Source organism: Carassius gibelio, chromosome A13 (assembly GCF_023724105.1).
Source record: "Carassius gibelio isolate Cgi1373 ecotype wild population from Czech Republic chromosome A13, carGib1.2-hapl.c, whole genome shotgun sequence".
Lineage (NCBI taxonomy): Eukaryota > Metazoa > Chordata > Actinopteri > Cypriniformes > Cyprinidae > Carassius > Carassius gibelio.
In genome coordinates this window covers 1,565,427-1,593,255 of record NC_068383.1, presented here as the reverse complement: position 1 = coordinate 1,593,255, position 27,829 = coordinate 1,565,427, and the positions used below count along the sequence as shown (strand labels likewise).

At 31.7% G+C, this 27,829-nt stretch overlaps 2 protein-coding genes across 3 annotated transcripts in view; both read right to left on the bottom strand.

Annotated features, from left to right (window-relative positions):
- LOC128025916 (kinase non-catalytic C-lobe domain-containing protein 1) overlaps positions 1 to 15,937 on the bottom strand; it is a 39,931-nt gene extending 23,994 nt beyond the window's left edge. For both annotated transcript variants that reach the window (XM_052612524.1, XM_052612525.1), the window contains exons 1-12: positions 15,610 to 15,937; positions 11,718 to 11,916; positions 9,940 to 9,998; positions 7,618 to 7,764; positions 6,761 to 6,878; positions 5,198 to 5,760; positions 3,926 to 4,040; positions 3,608 to 3,679; positions 3,386 to 3,447; positions 3,157 to 3,315; positions 2,318 to 2,395; positions 458 to 548 (exon numbers count right to left, since the gene is read on the bottom strand). In XM_052612524.1, the coding sequence (XP_052468484.1) occupies positions 458 to 548; positions 2,318 to 2,395; positions 3,157 to 3,315; positions 3,386 to 3,447; positions 3,608 to 3,679; positions 3,926 to 4,040; positions 5,198 to 5,760; positions 6,761 to 6,878; positions 7,618 to 7,764; positions 9,940 to 9,998; positions 11,718 to 11,916; positions 15,610 to 15,714 (1,768 nt within the window). In that variant the 5' untranslated portion in view covers positions 15,715 to 15,937. The remainder of the gene's footprint in view (positions 1 to 457; positions 549 to 2,317; positions 2,396 to 3,156; positions 3,316 to 3,385; positions 3,448 to 3,607; positions 3,680 to 3,925; positions 4,041 to 5,197; positions 5,761 to 6,760; positions 6,879 to 7,617; positions 7,765 to 9,939; positions 9,999 to 11,717; positions 11,917 to 15,609) is intronic.
- A 7,457-nt stretch (positions 15,938 to 23,394) lies between these two features.
- LOC128025833 (adhesion G protein-coupled receptor A3-like) overlaps positions 23,395 to 27,829 on the bottom strand; it is an 82,168-nt gene continuing 77,733 nt past the window's right edge. Inside the window, exons 18-19 of the mRNA XM_052612377.1 lie at positions 26,592 to 26,687; positions 23,395 to 25,248 (exon numbers count right to left, since the gene is read on the bottom strand). Of these exons, the coding sequence (XP_052468337.1) occupies positions 24,120 to 25,248; positions 26,592 to 26,687 (1,225 nt within the window). The 3' untranslated portion in view covers positions 23,395 to 24,119. The remainder of the gene's footprint in view (positions 25,249 to 26,591; positions 26,688 to 27,829) is intronic.

The window sequence follows — 27,829 nt, the reverse complement described above, 5'->3', positions numbered from 1 at the left end:
ATATATATATATATATATATATATACATACACACATACAATTCAAACAAAGGTCAAATCTATGTGAAAACACTGTAATTATTAAATTATTTAGTTTATTTCTCTTATAGTGAGCTCACCTGGACTTAATGGTAAATCAGTGAATTTGGCAAAAATCATACAATTAAAGGTTGAGCTGGGGTGTTTTATTTTTTTTCGATGGCCAAAGACTTTTGCACAGTAATACACACACACACACACACACACATACATACATATAAATCAACATAAGTCATTTGAGTGGGTATAATGTGCTTAACTGATGAAGATATTATAATTATTATTTTCATTTCTTTATGCACAAAAAATTACTTCTTTCTTTTGATTTGAGGGGTGAAATATGACCAGAATCTATTCGAGACAGGTTTTGTGAGAGTTTATCTATTTAATCTGAAATGTAAAGAAATGCAAATTCGCACCTGTCTTAACTTCTCCCAAGTGTGGGTCAGATGGGTTTTCAGCACACTCAGGAGAAGACCATTCCTCTGTATCTCTATTCCCATCGAATGCCTTCAATGAAAACCAGACTTATTATGAGAAACTTGTCGACTGAAGTTCATGCATTGAGACAGGAAAGAGTTACAGACGAGAGCTGCTACGCTGATAGGATTTAGTCTTCATTAGTTTCTATATTTTCTTTCGTCCAAAGAATTTGAATAGAAAGATTTGAAGCAAAGTTGACAATTAAGGCAAGACACTTTGTGCTTTTCATGCACAGGTAAATTTTAAGGTTTTTGGTTATATATGGCTTTTCAAAAGGTTTTTTTTTCTTCTTCTTCTTTTTTGACTAGTGGAAAGAAAACATGCAAAATGCACTTTTAAATATTTATTTTGTTGGACTTTACTTGCGTCTGTAGATTTCAGTTACAGTACATATCCTTCAAGGCAGTTTTCTCAAAATGAACTTCAGTAACACTTAGACTAACCTTTACAGTTGTATTCCTTTCTATATTCTGAAGGTTTTTATAGAAGGAATAGTTCATATATCATTCACACTGGTTTTATTATTGTACTTCTATTGGTGTCTTTAGATTTCAACTACAATACATCTCTTTAAATGCTGTGAGTTTTTTCTCCACTTCAGCAGTACTTACATACACCAGACTTTACAGTTTCATTCTTATCTAAATTCTGAAGATTTTTGTCAAAGGATTTTTTTATATATCATTCACCTGGTTAATTATTGCACTTTTTCGATTTACGTCTGTAGATTTCAATTACAATGCATATATTTCTAGTCAATTTTCTTAAAATAAGTGTTTTTTTTTCACTTCAGTAGCACTTATATACACCAAATTTTACAGTTTTATTCCTATCTCTATTCTGAAAGTTTTTATAGAGGGAATTGTTCATATATCATTCACACTGGTTTTATTATTGTACTTCTATTGGTGTCTTTAGATTTCAACTACAATACATCCCTTTAAATGCTGTGAGTTTTTTCTCCACTTCAGCAGTACTTACATACACCAAATTTTACAGTTTTATTCCTATCTGTATTCTGAAGGTTTTTATAGAGGGGTTTGCTCATATTTAATTCAATTGACTTTTTATTGCACTTTACATCTGTGTATTTAAATTTCAATACATAAAGTTATTTCTCTACTCCAGTTAACACTTACATTCACCAAATTTTACAGTTGTATTCAGTTTCATTTATTTATTTTAAAGGTTTCTCCCGAGGGCCTCTGGTTTTGTTGATATAATATTTTATTCATAAAAAAACATGGTAAATTTCTGAATTCTTAAGTGATAAAAAGAGAAATCCAACATCCTCTCTGTAAAAAAAAATAATTTAATCTCAACAAAATCAAACAAGAATTTTAAACCTGAATGTTCAGATTTCTGTTCTGGAAATGTATGCAAATGAATGTATATTAAATTATTTAGTGCCATGTTTGCTTTTTTAAACATAAAATTTCAGAAAACTTGTAATGCAAAAAAAAAAAAAAAAAAAAAAAGGTTTTAATGCAATCAATCAACTGGGGAAATATGGTGATAAATATTAGCTTTATTCTTTACCCTATTCACCCAGGGTGTCTTGCCTTAAATACAACTGAATCTCCAGAGCTGAAAGATCAACCTCTGAACAAAATCAGTCATTGACTATTGACAATTGATGTTTGATGTTTCTGTGCCAGACAGTCGACGGCGGGTGAAACACACAGACACTCTCACAGAAAACAAGATCACAGGACTGATGAAACCCTGCCCACGTGTGACTCCTTCAGATCTGCATTTGCACAGATCCTCTGAATGAAATAAGTGTGACGCTTCACCTGATGAACACGGATGATGATCTGTGTCCACACGCTCTCTGCATTCGTTCCCTGGCGGGAGAGGAAATCACGGCACGACTAGAACATAAGAGCCGACATAAAGCACATTAGCACATTAAACAGCCTGTATGTGCTACGAGAGAGAAGAGAACATGTGTTTAGATGAAAAAACAAGACATGCCTGGACTGCATAGAGAAACTCTTAATAAGTCTTAATGATCAGTCGATTCTATGACCATTAACACTCTAATTACTTTTTGACATTAATCTCATAACAATTACACTAAATCCTGCCCCAAATTTGCATTAATATATGCAAAAAAATATGAAAATTCTGCATATAATTTTTTATTACTTTAATTTAGTAATTAAAATCATAATTTCTGGACAAAATGCTTATAAAAATATATTTTAAGAAAATCTCAATGTTTTGAGCTATATATATATATATATATAATTGCTATAAAATAGCCATTATTTTTCTTTATAATACATATAATTATTTATAAATAAATAGTTATTAATTTTGCATATAAAAACTATTTTATTTATAATAAATATAATTATACACAATCTAACTATAGTTCTTGAAAAGTATACATTAATTATACAAAAATTATTCATAATAAAATAATAATAAAACACAAATAATAATTATAAAAAATAACTGTCAACAGATAGTTTTAAAATTATATCAAAATTATATTATTCATGAAATATTGACTTATTTTTTTTATAAATATAATGCTCTTTTATAATCTTATCCTATGTTTTAGAGTGAAAGACTCAAATTTGACTCCAGCATGTACGTTTTAAATCACTAAATGATTCGCAAGTACCTTTTTCGCCATTTCAATAGAAGGTCTTTCGATTGGAGTTCTTTTGGCCATCTCAAGCAGAAGCCTCTTGAGTTTTCTCGGCATGGCCAGCTTTTGATCGGGAGACAAATGAAACTTGGCCGTAGCCCAGAGAACAGCTGCGACCCCATACACACACGCCTAGAGACGAGCAAACACACACTGTAAACCACATTCATTCAAATAGACCACAATGTGTCACTAGACAGACCTTTTCTGTCACAATTCCATGTTCTTGAAACTCAGGAGCCAGAAAAAATGCATCACAGGAGGCTGAGAAGGAATAAAGGAACATCGTTTTAATAAACTAATAAAAATATAATAATTGAATGTTCTAAAGTCGATAAAGTTCGTTCTGATTTAATATTGACTCGCTTTAATATCGACTCGACAGCTGTTGTGATGGTAATGAGATGTTCTGTAGTTCTCCTACCTGAGTTTTTAGGTCTCAGAAACAGCATCTCTCCTTCACAGCCCACATACACAGAGTCCAGACACAGGTAGTCTAATGTAACACAGCACAGTTATTTTAAATAAATGTAAATAAATAATAAATAATAATAAATGCAACCCTGATTTTAAATGCAATATCATCAGCTACCGAACAGTTGCCGGTCCCCACTGACTCCCATAGTATGGAAAAACAAATACAACTTTCATTTTTGGGTGAACTGTCCATCAGTATAAATGTACTATGGACATCATACCTAAATCAAGACAAAGCGGAGTATCTTGTGTGTGTTCGACTGACCTGGGAGGTCGATGTAGGTCTGTAGCGTCGAGAGACACGTGAAGCATAAAGCCCAGAGCTCACTGACTGAGAACGGCTGAGAAGAGAGCGAGAGAAGATCTCGCAAAGAGATCCACTGAGAAAGAGACAAAGAAAATAACACACACTATCATTTTACATCAACATGAGTGCTGGATTTAGTCCTGGGATTAAGTTAGGACACTTCAATATACAATATAGGGTAAAAAACGTGTTACTAGAGAGGAGAAAAAAACTCACAGGTTTTAAAGACTTGTAATAAAACCGAAATCTATGGATGCACATATATAAAGTGCAATAAAATAAACACTTAAATGTCAATTTTTTTCAATAGTCTGAAAGATGGAATAGTACATTTCCACCAAAGAATACAAATAATAATAACAATAAAGTAATTACACTTTTTATCTCACAATTCTGACTTCTTTCTTTCTGATTTCTGAGTTCATATCTTGCAAATTCTGTTTTTTAGTTACCATCATGGAATAAAAAATATCAAAAGACATTTAGGAGTTTTTTCGCCCCTCTGTTTCTTCTCAGAATTCTGACTTTATATCTCACTATTAAAAGGATTTTGTAAGCAATTGAGAATTTTCTACTCAGAATGCGAAAAAATTAAATAAATAAATAAACAAATTGTGAGAAATAAACTCTTTTTTTTGCATGACAAATCTAATTTCGAGAAATAATATCAGAATAATAATAATAAAAAAATCTAAGTGTGGAAAAAAACTCAGAACTGTAAAAAAAAAAGAAAAAAAAAACTTTTGAAAAATAAACTCGAAATTCCAAGAAAAAAATTAAGATTATGAGAAATATTATCAGAATTAAAAACAAAAAAATCTAATAAGGATAAATAAACTCAGAATTAAAAAAAACATCTAATTACGAGAAATGGGAACAAAATAGGAAAGAAAAAAAATCTAGTTGTTGGTGATAAACTCATAGTTGCATGAAAAAAATGTATTATTAGATATAAACTCAGAATTGCATGAAATAATCAAGAAGTGAGAAATTCAGAATTACATATTGTTAAAAACTGTGTGTTATACATTTATAATTGTTAGATAAAAAGTTACCTTATTTTTTTATTGCATGATGGAAATTAGGCTCAATACACAGAAGGCATGTTATGGAAGCGAAATAGTCCAAAATGTAAAAACTGCATGTAAAAGCAATGGCCTTACCTGAAGTGTATCGCCTTAATTGAACAAAAACAGTCATATTTGGACTGTTTTGCTTCACCAAACGCACCTGATTCTGAGATTCCTCTTTCAGGCACAACACAGATTTGTTGACGATGTTGGAGCTGTGCACTTCTGTGTCTCCGTGTTCAGATGACGGGGGGCTTCGAGCTCCTGCAGCTTCAGTCTGATCCGTCTCACACGCTCCCTCCGAGTCTGAATCCCTGGGTTTGGTCCTCCGCAGGCTCCCGCTCCAGCCCTCCTCCTCCGTGATCTCGGACAGGTCAGCCATCATCATGCTGATGGGCGTGTGGGACGGAGGAGAGAGCGCCGGGGGGTTGTTGGAGTCCGGGACGGAGCAGGAGCGGTTCAGGGCTCTCCTGGCTCTCCCCGGCCTCCTCTCCTGACTCCTCCTGTGCACCGGAGAACTGTTCTGAGACCTGCTGTCTGGAGAGAGCTCGGCCGAACCTCCGGACCAGACCAGACCTCTGCGTCTCAGCAGCAGCTCCTCACCGTCGTATGAATCAGACGAGTAGTTTCTCTTCATGGTCCGGTCTCCGGCGGGATGCTCCATGGAGTTCGATCTCGAGGCTCGGAGATCCAGAAACTGGAAACTGGATTTCTCCCATCCATCTGTGAACAGACGGAACGATTTGAGCGTGCTAAGAAACTAGATCAGGGATTCACACACGCTTTCTGAGCTAACATACTTGATATTTAAGTTTAAAAATAATAATTTTAATTATAAAAAAAAAAAAATTGCATGTTCATGGTTTTCATGACACATGCAGGTAAACTAATAAAATGTTTTTTATTACTTTTTATAATTTATTAATCTGTAGAATCTCTAGATATTGGTCACATTATATGTAAGTAAACTAATAATTATTGTTTTATTATTATCTGATGTCAGTTAATGGTCACATGACATGAAGGTTAAAAAATAAATATTTTTATTATTATGTATCTATTTTATTTTTTATTTTTTTATTCTCTGACATCAGTTAATGGTCATGTTGGTAAACATTTTTTTTTTTACATTATTAATATTATTCTCCGATGTCAAATGGCATGCAGGTAAACTAACAAAATAATTGTATTATTTATTACTTTTTTATTATTTATTATTCTCTGACATCAGTTAATTGTCACATCATGTTGATATTTATTTTTTAATTAATTTTTTTACATTATTAATATTATTTTCCGACGTCAAATGGCATGCAGGTAAACCAACAAAATAATTGTATTATTTTATTACTTTTTTATTATTTATTATTATCTGACATCAGTTAATTGTCACATAATGCTGGTAATTATTATTATTTTTTTACATTATTAATATTCTCCGATGTCAAATGGCATGCAGGTAAACTAACAAAATAATTGTATTATTTATTATTTTTAATTATTTATTATTGTCTGATGTCAGAAGTTGGTTGCAGGTAAACAAATACAATAATTGCAATACTTAATATATTTTTATAGTATTTTATTTTAATCATTAAAAATATAAATATGCCTTATGACAATTTTAGGTATTTTTATTGCCATTTTTGTGTTGAATGATCAGCTCCTAAAGCCCTTGTGATTCCTCCCAGAGCATGAGATGCAGTGTGTGATGAGCTCACACCTTGCAGAGCAGCGATGGACTCGATGGACAGGACTCTTCGGCCGATGGAAGACAGTTTTCGGCAGATGACTGCAGACGAGACGTCACCGAGGACAGCCTCGGCCTGAGAGACAAGATCCTGAAGACAGAGACGTTAAACAACAGAGACAAATCTGTCTTTTTACTACGTATAATCACCCTGAAACGATTAATATTGTATGTTTTAATTACTGAATTATATATAAAAAAAAAACTTGTAATTTTTAATTATTTAATTTTATGTATTATTAAAATGTTTTTTTTTTTCTTATTAATCTCTGATGTCAGATAATGGTTGCAATGCAGGTAAACTAATAAAATATTTGTATTATTTATTATTCTGTGATCAGATAATGGACATGCAGACAAACAAATAAAATGTAAAATATGTAGTTTATATAATTTACTCTTCTCTGAATGTCAGTTAATGGTCACGACACGCAGGTTAAATTTTTATATATATATATATTACCTTTTAAATTAATTTGTATATGTCTTATTATTCATCAATTATTAATTATTTTATTATTATTATTATTACATTATTCTCTGATATCAATTTTATTTATTCGATTTTTAATAGTGTTTTATTTTAATTGTTAAAAATACTTGACAGCAATATTATTAGTTAAACTAAAAACATAAAAAAAATATTTAGTAACTTGAAATAAAATAAACAATAACTGAAATGAAATAAAATATATAAAAAAGCTTAAACTTATTTTATTTCAGTTAGTTGCCTAAGCAAAATTAATATTCTCATTTAGTTTAACTTAATTTAGATATACAATGTATGTAGATTTGTATGTTAAATTGACGATGAGAAGAATGTGCTGAACCTGGATTGGTGGTCGATCCTCAGGTTTCTCTCGCTGCATCTGCTTCAGCAAACACCTGCTCTCTTCACTCAACTCCACCTGAAGCTCCGCCTCCGACACAGAGTCCAGCGCCGCCCACAGGGTGGAGCCTAACGAGAACATGTGACCCTGACAGAAAGACAGAAACAATATTTCTTGCCAGCATTTAAATATTTTCAGTTTGCAAACCTGCATCTGGTCCACTAGATGTGCATTATGAGCCTGATTTTGTACAATAAAAAATTGCAAATGTATTTTGTTTTTTATTTTATTTATTAGTTCAGTAAGGCTATTTTCCTTGTGTAGTCGGAAAAAACTAGTCACCCTAAAAATGAAATATTAAATGAGCAAATAATGCAATGAACATGAAATTAAATAACATTGTATTTAACGTATATCATTAAAATGACAAAGTTACTTAAATTATGGAATGAAGATGTAAATCAATAAATAAAATGATGAAAAAAGTCTCCATCTGAAAATAAATAAATAAATATACATATGAATTATAAAAAATTATGTATAAATATTTTTAATTATAGCATTATTAAAATTTAATTAAAAAATTATTCAAATGACATGCAAAACATAAAAAATATGCTATACACATGCAATAAAATAAATTAAATAAGTGAATCCCTTCATTAAAAAAATATATGAAGTATAAATAAAATATAAAATTACAAAATTATGTAAAGAAAATTAAAACAATATTATAAAAAATTATGTTATGAACATCAAAATAAAAACAAGTATAAGGTATAAAATTAAAATGACAACATTTAATAAAATTATGTAATTAACATTAATAAACATGCTAAAAGGGCCTCCATCTGAAAAAAGACAAGTATATTAAGTATAACATTAAAAATATTTTATGATTATGCAAATACAAATACTATTAAAATGATGTAACGAACATGCAAAAATAAAAATTCTATCAGATGCATGATATTGTCTTCTCATTAATCAGTGTTTTATTGGTCAGCATGCAGCAGTCTGTACTCTCCATCAAAGCTGACTTAAGATCAGAAATGCAGCAAACAGCCCAATAAAAAGCATCATGATTGCATATACCTGAAGCTAACATGCATCCCATCATCAGCATTTCAGAAAACATCCTCAACTTGTGTTTAAAATAAAAATCTGTTTCTTCCCCTTCTGAAAGAAACATTACGTAAGGTCTTTCATCTCAGAAAAGCAAGCCGCCACCAGTCTTTCTGGCTCGTGGTTCTCACACGATTGATGTTTAATACAGTACAGAGTTATGGATTATAAACACATATAATATAGAAGCCAGTGGGTTGTTTGCATGTGATATTATGACACGAACATCTTTGTGCTCGTGTGTAATTAGCTGGAAGTTAAATGTTTTGGCTCACAGATCACAGTCCTCTGGGCTTATGATTCATATAATATCATATCTGTGTGTCATGGCTCATCAGCATCATTCACACACCTTCCAGAATCACCTTTTACAGATATATTATGATCGGTAATATTCCTAAAAATACATCATTTTAATTTTACTCACATTTTTTAGTAATTGTGTTGTATTTTGTCAGTTTTATTAGCTTTTTTAATAGTTTTGATACATTTTTATTTAAGTGATTTTATTTTTCAGATGAAGTTTATTACGTTTTTCAGTTTTATGAACAATAATCTTGGTGACTAATCCAATACACATGACAAGCAATATATATATATATATATTTTTATTGTTGTGTTTTGTAATTTTTTTTTTTTTTTAAGGTAAAATACATCTTAATCTTGGTTTCTAATGCAATTAACATGAAAAGCTAAATATTGTGTTTTATATATATATATATATATAAGTTACACTTATTTTAATATTTTGAATTATTTATTTATTTTTGTATTTTCTGTTTAATTTTAATTTTACTTAAAGTTTTAGTAATTTTGTTGTTTTGTCATTAGAATTTTTTTTTTTTTAATTTCTATAAAGTTTTATACATTTTTATTTAATTTATTTCATCATGTTAAACCAACTAAAAATGAAAAAAATAAAAAATAAATAAATGAAAAACTTTTAGATTTAGATTTTTAAATACATTATGTTTTTTATTTTATATCAACATTTATTTTACATGTATTTCAATTAACATTTATTTTTATTTTTGTTTTTATTTAATAAAATAATCTTGATGTATAATGCAATTAATATAAAAAAATATATATTATATATATATTATATGCCTTCTTTCAGGATAAGTTACAGTACCAGTACGACTGTATATTTGTAATGCGTGTTCATAACAAGCTCCTGGATTCATGCTTTCTCACCTCAAATGTGCTTCCAGTCTTATCAAACTCTGGAGGAACAAAACAGCCGTCAGGATCATCTGAGAACAAGGACAAAACAACAAAATCAACTCGATTCTTACACTTCCACAAACTCAGTCCAATCTGAGCAATGCATCTTCATGCAATAAGTCATGAGAGATAGAAATCACACAAACTGATAAGACATGAAAGAAAGCACAGATGCATGTGCTCTAATAATAGTTCTCTAAGAAAGACACAAAAGCGCAGAATGATCAAACGCTCTGGCGCTGATGTTTAATTACATTGCTCTCTCTCTGTAAGTAAGTAAGTGAGTCCTAGTCTAACTAGGCCAGGCTGAAGAGGATTCACATTCTCCTCCAGACGCTTCTGCAGAGCTCTGCAGCTGAAATAGGCCAGGCTTTCTCCTCCTGAGTATGTCAGATCCTCCAGAAGCTCCTCAGGGTTATGCCATCGGTATATTTAGACAGCATGCAGTGCAGCCTTTGAGAAATGGGTTAGAGGACGAAACCAGTGGTTGCTTTTATATAGTTCTCAGTCTCAATCTTCACCTGTGAGACCTGAAGCAGATCTAGACCTTTTTCCTTGATGGTTTTGGACTTACATTTGTGATTTCACAAGCTTAGAGAAGTGGTTCACTGGGAAACACACACAGTGACAATGTTTCACGCATTACAGGACGCCGTATTTGTTAAAGAACCAGGGCCAGTAATTAACACTCGTCAAGAGCCAAATAACCTAAGTTAAATTCATTTTGATGACATTTCTGCTCCACTGTAGTTTTTGAGAGAATGCTCAAAAACTAAAGTAATAAAGTAATACTCTGTAAAGTAATTATGTGTGAACTAGAGGTTGACCGATGTATCGGTTTTGCCGATTAATCGGCACCGATATTTGATTGTTGGAACTATCGGTTATCGGAAAAATGTCCATGCCGATAGTTTTCCAGGTTTTGTTCATTGCTGAAGCGGCTGAGAAGCTCTGCTGTCATTCTACAGTACGAGAGTGAGAGCGACCCCTAGTGGAGGAATCACTGATGCTTTGGCTGATTGTCGGCTTAGCGTTGCGAGTATGCATACAATATTCATATACATGTAATTTCAATGCTATTGCCTTTGTGCAGATATTTAAATATGGCCAACTAGATAGTGTGTTAATGTCTACATCTACTAATATTTTTAAGTTCCTTCTGTTAACAGTAGTTAATGAATTCAATATATGAATAATATTCAATAATATTGTTATTCACGTACAAAGTAGGTTCAGTAATGTATTTTTTATTAGTAAAGCACTGTTTTCGTTCAATTATTTTAATATCGGTCGATTAATCGGTATCGGCCGGTGTGGTCCAGTATCGGCAAAAATCTACTCTTGGTCGACCTCTAGCATGAACATATGAGAATTTATCATTCCAAATATGTGCTCTTTTGGGCTAAAGGCTTAATGGAGCTGTTTAAGGTAGCAATGTGATCAAATTAATTGCTGCAGACGCAGTTGAATACATGTGCACTTTTCCAATGTCAAATAATCAATGCTTTTTACACTCGTAGGAGGGTGTCATACATGCTATCATTATGCAAACGAATGCATCCATTATCTTTACAATGGAACAGCGTGTGAGGTGCACATGAAAAATCACACTTATGAAGACAGAGCGCTGTCGATTTCAAAAGATCATGTCTGTCAAAACCATTCATTAGAGATATGCATTAAAAGCAATGTTTCGTGACTAAAGTGAGTGCTGAGTGTTAGTTTGACTCATGCAGCTGGTGACTCACCGTTGAGCTGCTCCATGAAGCACACATTACCGTGAGCGTTGAAGGCCAGCGTGTCGGGCGTAACACAGAGGGTGTGAAAGAGCGGCGAGAGGCCGATGCTCTGGAGAGAACAAACACACTCCACACACACCGCCCACAACTCCTGCTCCGACAGCCCACCTTCCCGCAGACACAGAATATCAGCCAGAGACACGTTCTCCTGAGGATGGAAAGCACATACTGAGAGATCAGACTCATGCATGCACAAATGCACACATGTATGGGATCAAAAATCTTTGAAACTAATGAAAACATGTTTGCATTAATCTAGTTTAATGCAAAAAATAATAATAATGCACTAGTTATTTTAATAGCTGATGCCGATACCGATTATTACAGATCAAGTAGACAGCTAACCAATATTTTAAACCGATATAAATTTCTGGTTTAAAAATGAAAAGTAATGTCAAAATTAAGAATATCAAGGGCTCTGACAAAAACTTTGTTTAAATGCTTTTAAATTATTTTAACGGCAAATCGGTTTCGTAAATGACAGATACTGATAAGCATAAAAAGCTTAATATTGGTGCCAATAATCGGTTGACCCCTAATAAATATATAAAATAACACAGCAGCATATCAGAATGATTAATGAAGGATCATGTGACTTTGACTGGACAAGACAATGCTGATAATAATCATAACATTAAATTGCATTTTACAGAATATTCACATAGTTATTTAAATATGTTAAATTAAATTAAAATTAATTAAATTAGATATTTAATATTATAATTTTATATATATATATATATATATATATATATATATATATATATATATATATATATATATAATTATAATATTAAATATCTATATATATAATATATATATATATATATATATATATATATATATATATATATATATATATATATATATATATATATAATATTATATTATAATTTTTTATAATTAATTTAATTTAATTAAAATTTAACAATAAATTACATTTTACAGTATATTCAAATAGTTATTTAAATAACTATTTTACTATGTTATTAGTTATTTAAACTGTAATAATATTTCACAATTTTTACTGTGTTTTTGATCAAATAAATGCAGCTTTGATGAGCAGACGAGACTTCTTTCAAAAACATTAAATCATCTATATCTACATACACATACAGTACAAAACTCCATCGACCCATTAACTGCAGTGGAATATTCCACAGATGACAAAGCACAGTTTGTAATAAGTTCCACTATGATGTCAGCAGTATCTGTACATCAATGTGCTCCAATTCCTAATTTCATTTCCATGGGGAATGTGTGTTTGGCAGATATGTGAAGGACAGCTGTATGTTTTCCTCTAAAGTCGGGTCTAAACTACATTTTCACACACTCTGAAGAAAACGCCTCACTGATGATGCTGGGACATTGTTATGCAGTTACTAATATGCTTACAGGCCAAACTTCATGCATACTCATTTTCCTTTATAAGGAAATAATCAAATCACGGCTAGATAACAGATTCATCTTCACAGATGGAAGTCATAAGAAGATTTACTCCAAGATGATCTTTAAAGACTTTTGCACTTAATCTGCTTAATAAATAGCAAATTAATATTCTGCCGCTTCAGAAGGATCTGATTTGTGATCCAAAAACAAGCCCATGTCAGTGATGATGTCATAGTTCGTAAAAAGTTTAAATGTAAATAAGTAATACAAAATACTTAATAAAATTAAATAAAAATAATAATCAAAATTTGAGGAAAAAAATGAAGTAAAAATAAGAAGATAAAAAATAAATAAAGAAACTAAGTACTATAACAGTGAGGATGAAAGTAGCACAATAAAGTAACTGAATAGAAACTAAATATTTTCCAAATAATATTACACATTAAATATTCATTTTGACAGAATAAATGTGGTCTTTTGTACAAGTAACTATAAAGATGCCTTTAAAAAATATTTAGAAATTAGATTAAAATAATTAAAACATTAGATCAAAATAAACAATTGGATTAAAATAAAGTAAATAAATTAAACAAACAAATAAATAAATACAAATGAGATTAAAAAAAATACTGAATTAAAATATATTAAATTTAAATATTAAATATATTTAAATAAACATACAAATAAAGTGATATAAAACACTATTATAAGTAGGGTGATAGTAGAAGTAGCTTAACAGAAACTAAATATTATGCAAAATCATTTAAGACATTGATTGACATTTAAATTTAACTAAGCAAACAAATATATAACATTACAACTAGGATAAAAGCATGTAATAAAGTAACAAAGAATGATGTTTTTAGAGTACATGTCACTGTTTAAAAAAAAAAAATAATTCTCAATATTTCCCTAATTGCTAATTTGTTGTAATTTTTACGTTAGTAGTTAATACAATTAAATAACGGTGACTTTCGTTGTAAATAGGGCCAAGAGATGAAGTCACAGTATTATGCTGTAAAGTCTTCAATATTATATGCAAAGGCTTGTTTAATTATAGATTAATTACTAGCTACATAATCATTAAATCACCTCACAAACCTTTCTACAAACAATCATTATTCCCATTGCATTTAGTGATGCTGTATTTACAGTACAGAGACACAGACATCACGCACTGCAGCTTTAACTGTAGTAATGTCACGTCTGTATTGCAATGCTGGCTCTTAGCTTCCCAGCATGCACTGCAGTATGAATAAATGATACGGTTGCACTGTTTTCGTTGTCACTTATAGTTACTGTAACACAACAGAGTAACACATGACTTGACTCTCAGAGAAAAGAGCGTGTTTATTCACTAGTAGTTGAACAATAACGTGTTTTTAGGGCATAAAGTTGCCGTCTCATGCAGCTGTATGGGCACAGACCTGTAAATAGACAATCTCCCGTGAGAACAGAGCGTTTCTCCTGAACCTCCCTGCAATCTCTCACACACACCGGCCTACTTAAGATTGTCCTGAACCTCACACTTCACAATCATGTTTATAAGTAGGTCATCATGAGAAGCGATCTTCAATGGCATCTCTGTAAACGCTTACATGTTTGTTCCTCAGGGAGTTGAAATACTGGCATAAAATATGTATTTTAAAAAAAAAACAGGCGCTAACCCTCTTTCCACTTTTAGTACTGCTGTGGTATCATAGTAAAGTGATGGCAATACCATGGTACAGAAAGAATTTAATATTCACGTACCATAGTATTTACATCCATAATCAAAGTAAAAATAAAAAAAAAAGAAGAAAAAAAAACATGGTATAAATATATAGTGACATGAAAAAAGTGTAAATAAATATGTTTTATATATATATATATATATATATATATATATATATATATATATATATATATATATATATATATATATAATATTTTACATATATTTAATAACACATTATTTGTTTTATGTATAATAATTACAGAATAATTATACATGTTTTATAATAATGATAAAATATTATATTAATAATTAGATATGTATATAATTTTTCTAAAATTATATATTTGTATATATTTGTGTGTGTTTGTGTGTGTATATATATATATATATATATATATATATATATATATATATATATATATATATATATATATACACACACACACACACATACATATATATTATACGAAAGGAACACCTATTTTACATATATGCAGAAATGCATATTAATTATTAGATTTTATTTTTTAAATATAATATTGTAATATTTTATATTTATATACAATTTCATAATGTAAAAATTATATAGTATATTTTAATACCTATTTTTCATATGCATATATATATATATGTTATAGTAATATTTTACATATGTAATATCAGCATTTCTTCACAATGTCCTCGTGAGACCCTGTCAATCACCTGTCAATCAATCAATCGATCAATCAGACTGACCTCGTCCTCGAGCAGAGGAGGGAGACGCTCAGCTCCGCGCTTCTTCTCCTCTTCCTCTTCCTCTTCCTCATCCAGGACGGCTGCGGCGCTCCCGAGCGTCCCCATAACGCGTCCCGATCGATCCCGGAGCAGCTGGAGCCTCGGGTCCTCTCGCGCTCTCCCGGTAACGCGCGCACCGCGTCGCGTCACGCCGAAGGACTCGCTCAGATCAGTCACGCGCCGGCGATTCTTCCGCGGATCGATAACCGATGGCAACCGGGGAGTTTACCAACTCTGCTGCCATAGTAACGACGCGATTACTACGCGAGGCGCGAGCGTCTTCAGCAGCTGCGCGCGCACGCGACACTGTTTCACTCAGTGTGACTCGCAGATGCGTCATAAGCGCTTCCCCTTACAATATCTGACATAATTCGCTTCTAGAAGGTCTCCAAAGCGATAAAACAGCGAAAGAGTGATAAATCCTTATAAAGAAACGGTTCTGTGTGCGGTCACATTGATAATGGGGCAAGTTGTCACAAGTGTATTTAACATTTACATTTTTACATTTGTGTTCCATCTTCCTAATTTGGACAACAAATAAGTACATAAATAAATAAACAGAGATATTGTGGAAGCATGTTTGATATCTCAACTCCTCTCTCTCTCTCTCTCTCTCTCTCTCTCTCTCTATATATATATAACGATTTTTTTCTTAATATCAATATATCAGAAGGTTCCCAGGTTGATAATTTAGTGATAAAATTAAGCTAACCTGAGAAATATTGACTGGTAAAGAGTGTGACAACTTGCCCCGGTCTTCCCTACACTGGGGCACTGAAGGTTTACAGTATTCCTGTACCATCACATCTGAGTATTAAATTATGAGTATTAAAGAATAATATGAGTAGCATAAAAGGTGTTTATAAAACAAAGATTATGTTTTGCAAGAAAATATAGTAGCTTCTTCCCACCATGCAATAATAACATAAGTAAATAATAATAATAATAATAATAATAATAATAATAATAATAATAACTCTCCATTTTGTAATTATGACTCTTTTTTTTTTTTTTTTTTTTGCAAGAGTCAGAATTATGAGATAAAAATTTATTGAAAAAAAAAATTGAAATAAAATAAATATTAGATAAAAAAAAACTTAAAATGTTTCAAATTAAAATTTAACTAACTCATTAACATGACTACAAAATAAAACTGGAATAAGAAATTATGAACGAAAGTTTAACAGAAAAATAAAACTGAATAAATAAACAAATAAAACTTAAGCACACTATTAAAATGAAAAATTAAAAGGTAAAAGCTATTTAAATAACTGTTTTCACAGCAACTAATTTCATTAATTAATTAATCAAAATGTTAATATTCATGTTAGTTCAGTGCATTAACTAATATTAACAGATGCAACGTTTGATCTTTGATTAATGTATTCGTAAATGCTGAATATTAATTAAGATTAATAAATGCTGCATGTAAAGTAATATAGTTATTAAACCTTATAGCATCTTAGATACTCGTTTTTATTAACAATAATTATTTTTTTATTTTAATTAATGTTTAAATAATTTTATTGTGTGATTTTTGTTATTTTATTGTCATTTAATATTTTTTTCTTCAAGTTATATTTATTTTATTACATCAAAAAAAAAATTGTTGCTTTGGCATTTAGTATGAAATATTTAAAAGTATATATTATAGATTAAGTGTATATATTTATAATGAACTGTAATAAGCCTGGTTGGGCCAGTATTATCTGTGTATATAATTAACATGTATGTAGATTTACTGGAAAACTCAAGAAGTGTTTACAGGGAATAAAGTTATTGATATGAAGAACACTTCAGGAATACATTACTTCAGTAGTAAACAATCAACAAGTCAAAGCTGAATTTCAAACAAAATCCTAGAAGACTAAATCTAAGACAATGTAGAGTTGTGATGAACATTTGAATATTCACGTTCTCACAGCAGCTCTCAGGGATTTCATCCATAAATTAACACTTTTTATATCTCTCCCTTAAGACACCTCACAGCTTTCCAATGCAAATCAGATTCTCCCCAAATATTGCTCCTCAAGACATGATCGGCATGGAGGAGCGCATGAAGTGACGTATAAAATCAAATCAAATTAAATTGAAGTACTAGATTAAAAATTTATTTAAATTATAAATGTTGCACTGGAAACTGGCTAAAATATTTACATTAAAAAATAAAATAAAATAAAATAAGTAAAAAAAAAGTTTACTAAAAATAAATGAAAATAAATATGAATATTTTAAAGAAATAAAAATGAGAAAGTACAATTAAATTACTTAAACTAGACGTAGAATGAAAAGTGAAAATTAATACAAATATTTAATTACTAAAGTTACTAAAATGGGATTAAAAATAAATGAAAGCTAATTAAAAAATAGATATGACAAAAACAATGACATTATTTAAACTAAAATGAAAATGAAAAATTCAACATATTAATACATACTACAATAATATACATAATAAAAAATAAAAAATTAATCATTATTTAATGTATCAAATCAGCCACTAGATGGCAGAAGATCACTAATAACCCAATGAGACTCTTTTTTAATGCTCCAGAGTCGTTTTAGTATTTAATTCCTATTCATATTTGGAACTACATTTTATTTTTATTTCTATAATTTCTGTTTTAGTTATATTATTGTATGCTATTGTAAGTTGTTATTTCAGTACCATCAAATTAAATTAAATGAAAATGTAAAAGTTGCCTTGGGAACAAGCTGAAATATACTTTATATTTGATTTCAGTCTATGCTTATTTAAGACAATTTTAATGGTTTTAGTGTTAGTCAAATATATGAACCCTTTTATGTTCAGATTTATTTCTTCTGGTTATGAGAATATTTCTAAATAACATATATACCTGTAATCAATATATTATATATAGTCTGAACATTACTTTACTGAACATTACATGACTTATGTGCTGTTAATAAACAGACACAAAATAAGTGAATTACAGTTTAGAGTGTCATCCTGACAGTGTGAGGATCAGAGACAGATCTCATTCACACAGACGTGTCCATCTGCAGCACTAATGATCGTCTTCTGGCTGAGCTGAGCTGGAAAAAGAGGATTATTCTTCAGAAATGTAAAGATTTTACACAACCAGAGAGTGTTCATTACTGTGTCCTTATGTCACACACACACACACACACACACACACACACACACTCTCTCTCTCTCTCTCTCTCTCTCTCTCTCTCTCACTCTCTCACACACACACACACACACACACACACACACACACACAATCAAACACACACACACACACACACACTCTCTCTCTCTCTCTCTCTCTCTCTCTCTCTCTCACTCTCTCACACACACACACACACACACACTCTCACACACACACACACACACACACACAATCAAACACACACACACACACACACACTCTCTCTCTCTCTCTCTCTCTCTCTCTCTCTCACACACACACACACACACACACACACACACACACACTCAAACACACTCTCTCTCACACACTCAAACACACACACACACACACACACTCTCTCACACACACACACTCTCTCTCTCTCACACACACACACACACACACACACTCAAACACACTCTCTCACACTCTCTCTCTCTCACACACACACACACACACACACACACTCAAACACACTCTCTCTCACACACTCAAACACACACACACACACACACTCAAGCACGCACACGCACACACACTCAAACACACACACACACACTCAAACACACTCTCTCTCTCTCTCACACACACACACACTCAAACACACTCCCTCTTTACACTGACTTTAGACGTCAGTGCAAATCTTTTCTCTCGTGTCTCCTGCTCGTTCTGTCGTGTGTTATTGATCAGATCAGTCCAGGGTTGCCAGGTCTGCGGAACAAAACCAGCCCTAAACAGCACAAGATGTGTTAAACATTAAAGATGACCCAATCAAATCCTAAGGTGAAAGGTCATGGGGCAAAAGGGGTGTAATATTTTAATTACCAAAAACTATTACTTAATTTCAATATTAATAAATAAATAAATAAATGCAGTTCATCATTACACTTTTATAGGATTTCATTTGTTGAGAAAGACAAGAGCAGCAAGGTGGGATGTATAAAATTGACCTTGTTAAGGTAATTTAATGCTATTTTAATGCTAGATATTATATAAAATAACTGATATATATATGATATATGATGCTGAAAATACAGCTGTGCATCACAGAAATAAATTACTTTTTACACTATATTCACATCAAAAACAGCTTTTACATTTAAATAATATTTTTTAAAACGTTACTGTATTTTGCAAATAAATGCAGCCTCTTTATTTTTCTTGCTTCAGAGCGGATCAAACTATTCTCTGCCACATAATTCATAATATTTTATTCTGTATAATAGACATTATTCATAATTTGAAGGATGTGAAACTGAAGCATAAGGGACAGAAATATCAAACATGATGAAATATTAAGACATTTTTTTGGAAATGCATATAACCTCAAAAGATTTCAACCCATTTGGCTCACAGACTTTCCAGGATTAAGATGAAGAAGGCTCATAATTTGATATTTGACCTTTTTGTGAAAACAAAAGTCCAGCGTGTGAAGCATTAAAAACAAAAGGAGAGCAGACACACAGTTCAACAGAATTGAGTTATAATTGAAGTTCGTCTCTCATAACAGCATAGAGTTGTTCCTGCAGATCTCACAGTGTAAATCACAATCCTGCACGACACAGACGACAGATGCATTAAAACTGACAAAACGTCTCGACTCAGATACTGAGCAATAAACCAGAGACAGATCCGCCTCCAGCGTAAAGATCCACACATCATCCATCATCTACATCTCAGTCTGTGATGCATGGAAACACACGGACACAAAATAAAAGAACTGATGGGTGGGGCCCAAACCAGGACAGCCAATCAGAGCGCAGCACTTCAGAGGAACACAGGAGGGCGTCAAATCAAACTCTTTTCTGTCGAACGGTGAATTAAACACTGCTGAACCTGGTGCTTCCTCTCAAGAGGAAACTTTTCCGGTTGATTCCTGAAAGTCACATTTAAATGGAAAAGCATAGAATCTCAGAAAACATGTCCAGGTCACATTTGTCATTAATAAATTCAATTCATAAAGAAACAAGATCTTTTGCATTGTGTTGTTATTGTCATGACAATTAAGCAGCAAATAAAAAAGATTAATAAATAAAAATAATAAATTAATAGTTATTATCATGACAATTAATATTTAAATATATCATTTTTTAAGTACTATAATTAAACTATCTAAATTAAAATTAAAAAATATTATTTGTTACATATGATATTAATATTAAAAATATAATATAAATTATAATATAACATTATTATATTAATAAATATTATTTATTTAAAAATATAATATAATTTTGGATTGTTATCTTTTGCATTTATATATGTTATGGCATTATATTACTAAAACATAAAATAAAATTAATAAATCTTACATTATGCTTAATTTTCGTGACATATATACATATATAAATATATATCCCAGGGAACACATGTTAAGAAAATGTTTTTAGCCTGAATGCAATGTAAGTTGCTTTGGATCTTAAAATATTAATATAATAGTAAATATATTTTTCTATAATTATATATTACATATTTGCATTGTAATCTGATTGTGTCATTATTGCCATGACAATTAAGCTCTTAAAATATTCTTTATTCCTAAAATTGGCTTCTCACACAAGCACACACTTTTTTCTTTAAATATTTGGGGTGTAATATGACCGGGATATGTTTTTGACAGATGGACTGAGATTCACTCTTTCCATTTATTTTTTGAAGAACGCGAGGCTACTACACAGACATCAACTCCACGTCAAATGAAGAAAAGCCAGATGTTTGTACGTTGAACGCTCGTCTGCTCAAATACTTTACGTGTGTCAAGCAGCTGTCAATCAACCACAAGCATCACATCCTTCTCGTTTTTATCTTCCAGTTACACAGTGATGACGTTCTCACACAAACGACAGAACAGCGATTCACTAGAAACAGTAAAGATTCTGTAACAGAACAACTGTGTTCCAGCACCTCGTGAGCCGCTTCAGAACATATAAACATATAGATTTAGATATTTGAGTTAAATATCAAAGATCCACACGTAATTATGATGTTTTGCATTGTGGCATTATTTTTCTAGAAATAATAAATCTTACAATATCTTTAAAATACTTAATTTCCTTACATTTGCTCTACTATCTGTGTTGTTTTTGAATTGCATATAATATTTCCTTTGAAAATTTTATATTTTTAAAGGAGCTTCTTAAAACACTTTGCTTTGTTGTTAACTGTGATCTGACCATTGCACAAAATAAATAAATAACACATCTTCAAATATTCCTAGAATTAGATAATATAATACTCTGAGTGTGTGTGTGTGTGTGTGTGTGTTTCCCATTTACCATAAGTATTTGCAACTCTTTGTATTTGTATTTAAATAATATTACATGCACTTTGAAAAATAAATAAATATTGGTATTGTAAAAAAATATTTAATTACCAGTTAAAAATTATGAACATGGTTAAAATACGACAAGAAGCGATATTCAATTAGTTAAAATGTACAAGATTAAAACAAATTGTATTTACTGATGATAAATATATAAAGCTGGTTATCGTTTGTTTAAAACACATTCAGATTATTAGTGTTATTACAGTTTCATTACTGCATGACCGACAAATATGCATCACATTATTATTAATATAATTATTTAATCCAAATGCATGAACATTTTATTTGAAATTCACATTTATAAATCTTAAATTTATAAGTTCGCCATCTTGGATGCATTTTTGAACGTTTGGAGCAATGCATTCTGGGATTTCCTTCTCTACAATGCTTCTTCACAGTTTAGCTAAAATAATCAAATGTAGCCTACAAGCAGCTCACTAGGAACTGAAACAGAGTTTGTTTACGTCACACATTTCAATGGCAGAACAGAAGTTAGACAGAAGCAGGCCTTTTTTTGGGTATTACTAAGTTTACGCTAGTTGATATTCACAGTATATATTAAGCATGTGTGTCCCATGGTTTAAAACGGCTAGTGATTTTTTGGGACATCTGTGGGACTCTCAAATACATCTATGAAAATAAATATATGGCAAATACTTCATTAAATGTGTCACCTGGAGTGATAAATGTACCTGTACCTGGTCACAATGGCCATGTAAACACTGCAGGGTCCAGTTCGGTTCAGTATTGAGTGTAAATCAAACATCATTAGAAGCACATTACACTCTCACAAGTGGAGTGACTCCGGATTGAAGTGCAGTGTGAACACGTGCTCCAGCTCAAACCAGGGGCCTCATTTATCAAACACACGACTGATCTGAACTTTCATGGATTTTATACAATGTCAAGTCAAACAAACCAAAAAATTGATGTGAAAATGTGAACACAATCTGTGAAGAGACCCAACTCTGTGTGTTTACATTACACATATAATCGAACTAGTTTTTAATTACTTTTAGATTACTTTTGACCTAATTTATCATATCTTGTACAATATCGGTATAAAAATACATACAGTAAGAAAAATATATTTTATTCGTTGTAATTAACATCATAAAGTGCATTAAACATTACGTCAATGTTTCCCAAACTGGGGCCCGCAAAGGTACTGCAGGGGGTTTAATGAAAAGTTAATAATTAATCAAATCATAAAAACGTACAATTTAAATATATCGTTTAAAATAACAAATCGAAATAAAACAGTTCATAAAAAAATATTTTATTTGTTTTTTCTGCATTTCATGTGAACATTAAGCAACATCAGAGAACTGTGGATGTGCGGATTGTGATGCTTAATTATTTAATATTTATTTTAATATCACAGGGGCACTTCAAGTTAATATATTTCGTGAAAGAAGTTCAGATTACAAAAAAGTTTGAGTATTTTAAAATGTAATTTAATCATTTTACATATGCTTAATTTTTGGAATCTGATAACATATATTTATATATGTGTGTGTGTGTACTGTTTTTTATACACACTATATTCCTGAAAAAAAAAGAATAAATTATAATACTATAAATAAAAGTATATTATATATATTTAGAACTGCATATTTTTGTTTATATGATAGTTATGAAATTAATTCATTATTAATTATTTATCTGAAACAAAAATAAAATAAAATGGCCTAAAAAATTTATTTAAAAAAATAAAAAAATAAAAAAATAAACTATAAAATAAAATAAAATAAAATGGGATTCGTGAATCTAGGACTTAAACCATCAACAATAAGATTTTCTAAACTTTCACACATGTAGGATCACTCTATAAATGAGGCCCCAGGTTTTCCCTTCTCGCATTTGTACGATCCACAGAACCACTGCAATCATCCTGTTAGACGAATGATGCAGGAAAGAGCTTGAGATGGTACTAAAAATGAAATTAAAGCTGCTTTCTTAAATCCTAGTGCTGGAGTTCGCTCGAACTACACGGTAGTTTCATTTCTCCAGGGTCCCGTGCGTATATTCCCCGTGCAGTCGGACGGATACAGCGCCTGCGCACTTCCCTTCAGGATGCCGTTCTGATTGGCCAGCGACTGTCTGCGTGCGTGCAACTCTATTTGCGCGTGATGCATATCGTCCCCCGCGAGCTTTCCGCACCCGCACAGGAAGCTCTCGCCCGTATCGAGGAGCTCATCTTTCGCGCAGCATACGTGATGATGGTGGCAGAGCGCGAGCGCCTCGTGAGGGCAGACGTGGTGCTCTTCGTGAGCCAAGTGGCAGATGTGCGTGTGTGGGCTGTTTGCGCGCGAGCTGTGCGCACTAGCGCCGTCTGCGCCGGAGGGAATACGAAACGTTAGTTCTCTTTGCCGCCTGGTTTTAGTTCTGACGGGTTTGGAGCAGCGGTGCAAGCGCATGGCGGGCCGGTATCCCTCAGGGTCGGCGTGGAGGAGCACATGCGTGCTGGTTTCGTCCTCTAGGAGCTGCTGCGTGTGCATGGCGGCGCAACACGGCGAAACCGGCGTCAGGCAAGTCACGTGATCCTGCGTGCGACACGAGCAGTGAGCGTGTTTCCCGGCGTCCAGGTGGCAGTCGCCGTTGATGTTGACTTTGTGGGCGTGGCATACATCAGAGGGGCGTCGCCCAGGACAGCAGGCGCACCAGCAGTGCCACACATCGTCACGTTTCGCGCAGTGGTGAATCAAAACGAACAACCCGAGCGTGACGGAAAACGCCCCGTACAAGCAGCTGAAGATCATATCCAGAAAGTGACCCAGCGATACGGCCAGCGCGGCAAACGTCCACGTGGCTACGAATAAAAACAGCGTGAACGCCGTCGTCCGCAGCTGGGCTTTAAACGAGTGTTCGTTGGCTAGCATGGACGGGTTGATGAGACCCGGGCATCCGCCGTGACACTGACCGCTCGCTGGCTCCCCCTGGTGGACGTCAGAGAGCCGCTGCTTCTCCTCGCTCACAGCCTTCAGCTCGTACTTCCTCTCGGGGTGTTTGCACAGCTGGATGAAGGTGCACAGCAAGTAGACGCAGGTCACCAGGATGATGAAGCCCCCGGGGCCGTAGAAGGCACCCAAACTCGGCTCCCACTTCATCCAACAGCTGCAAACACAGCAGATAAACACTCACTGAACATGTTTGCATGCACAATATATTCATATTCTGGTTACTTAGCATTCAGATTTGATTAGTACAAAACTTTAACTTATCTATTCCCTTCTGTAGAGCTGCTTTATCTATTGATTGAATTTTGCAACGTTGACGCTGCTATTCAACTGAATTGAATCAAAAATGAACTGAATGGAGTTGAATGATGATACTACTGTCTTCTGTAGAGCTGCCCTTTGAATTAATTACATCACAATTGATGAACATCACAACACTGATACATATACAATATGCAATGAAACAATTAAATTAGTTCAAATGCAAAATAGAGTTGTTGTTATTGTGTTTTTGTTAACCGGTGTTGTTATTGGTAACAAAAACTGACAAGCAAAAATAGTTTTCTGTAATTGAAATAAAGCTGAAAAAAATAAATAAATACATATATACTGTAAATATCGGATGAATGCGTGAACGTAAATTTAAAAAAAATAAAATAATGAAAATTAAATAAAAATGTCACTTTGGCAACTTCAGAAAAATAAATAAATAAATAAAAATACAATAAAAGCTATATGGAAATGATTAAAAAACTAATAAAAATGTCAAAACCACACGCAGACAACAAAAAAAACAACAACAAATACAAATCAAATTTGTTTCATAAATGATAAACTTGGCAACACGGACAAATATACAATCTACTTACATATTACATGAAAACGTAAACTTAAATAAAAAAAAACCTAATGAAAATTAAATCAAATTGTCACCTTGGCAACTAACTGAAATAAGTTTTAGTAAAAAAAAAAAAAAAAACAACAACAACAAAAAAATCTATATAGAAATGATAAAAAATTTATAAAAATTAAGTATATATATTCATTAATTAAATCAATTAAAATGCAAAACTTACAATTTCCATACATTAAATAAAACTTAAATAATAATAAAATATTATATGAAAAAAATGAAACTTAAAAATGTTAATAGAAATTAAAATGAAATAGAAATGTTACCTCGTGACTAACTGAAATAAGTTTATGTTAAGGTATTCAAATGACTAAATCTGAAATAAAAATAAAGTTGAAATATATATGTACTGAAAATAAATATATTCATAAAAACTATAATAGTCCCTTAAAGTGACTCACAAATACAGTATGAATGAGTGGCTCAAGTGGTAGAGCAATGCGTTATAAAGCGCAAGGTTGTGGGTTCGATTCACCGGGAACACATGATAAGTAAAAATTGACAGCCTGAATGCACTGTAAGCCGCTTTGGATAAAGGCGTCTGCTAAATGCATACATTTTATTCATTTAATCTAGTTGTTACTCACAGCGGTGTCTGCTCTCCGCTGCCGTAGTTCTCCATGCTGATGGCCGCTGTGACGCCGCAGATCATGAAGGGAACTCCTGTACTCACTAAATAAAACCTGCAGACACAAAATACACAAATCCTGAAGCTAGAATGCAGAGCTGGGTTTCATCAAACACTGAAGAGATTTGTGAGAGAGACCGTTTCAGAGAAGTATTTAACAAGAAATATAATCTAAAGGAGGATGTGAAAAAAATGAGAGAAAGATGAAAAGAGTTTTCTTTAAATGTCTTTAAATGACATTAAAACAGATGTTATTTAGATTAGTTAGCTAGATATAAATGTTTGCATTGTTAACTATAATTTGATCAGCAAGATTATCTTATCCACCATGATCAAGTTTTTCATGCATTTAACTGTTTTAGTGAAAATATCTGCAGGTAAATTTTGCTTATTAAAAATATGCATAGTTATATTAATCATATCGGTGTTGTTATTGTTAGCTAGTGCTAAAATACTAACTAAAATAAAAATATTTTATGGTGTATAAATGTAAAAAAAAATTAAGCAATTTATTAAGCATATTTCAAAATATTAATAAAAACTATTAATTATTTTTATTTAAATAAAAACTATATTCAACATGCATTTGATTATTTTTTTCTTACATTTTACTGTATTTTACTACTTGAATTGAAATTAAACAAACTAAAATAAAAATAAACCATTTAGAAATATAGAAAACAATAAAAATGACAAACACACCAATTTAAATTAAAACGAAACCTGAAATATAAATACAAAAGCTAATTTAAAATATTAAATAAAACAACAACAACAACAATAAAAATATATAATTCATATAAATGAATAATTATATATTACACTTCCATTTGTTTTGTTTTTGAATTAAATCGCTGTGAAAAACATCCCTTTGATTATTTGTATTTTTAATTTACTGTATTTTTATACTTGCATCAAGCATTTTGAATGTACTTAACCAAAGTTTGGTTATCTCTAATTAAAATAAATGACAAACTGATGACTGATGACAAACGGGCTGAAAAAAGAGGCAGCAGAACAATAACAAAAGGTATTCATTATCAAAAGTTACACAAAATATGATTTGTGCTGTATTAATGGAGTTTTTTTGTGTGTGATGCATTTAAAAGGCAAGACACTATAGGCAAAAACATATTTTTTATGCATGGATCAATTTTGAGCTATTTGGGATTTCATAACTTTTCTTCTTTCAGACTA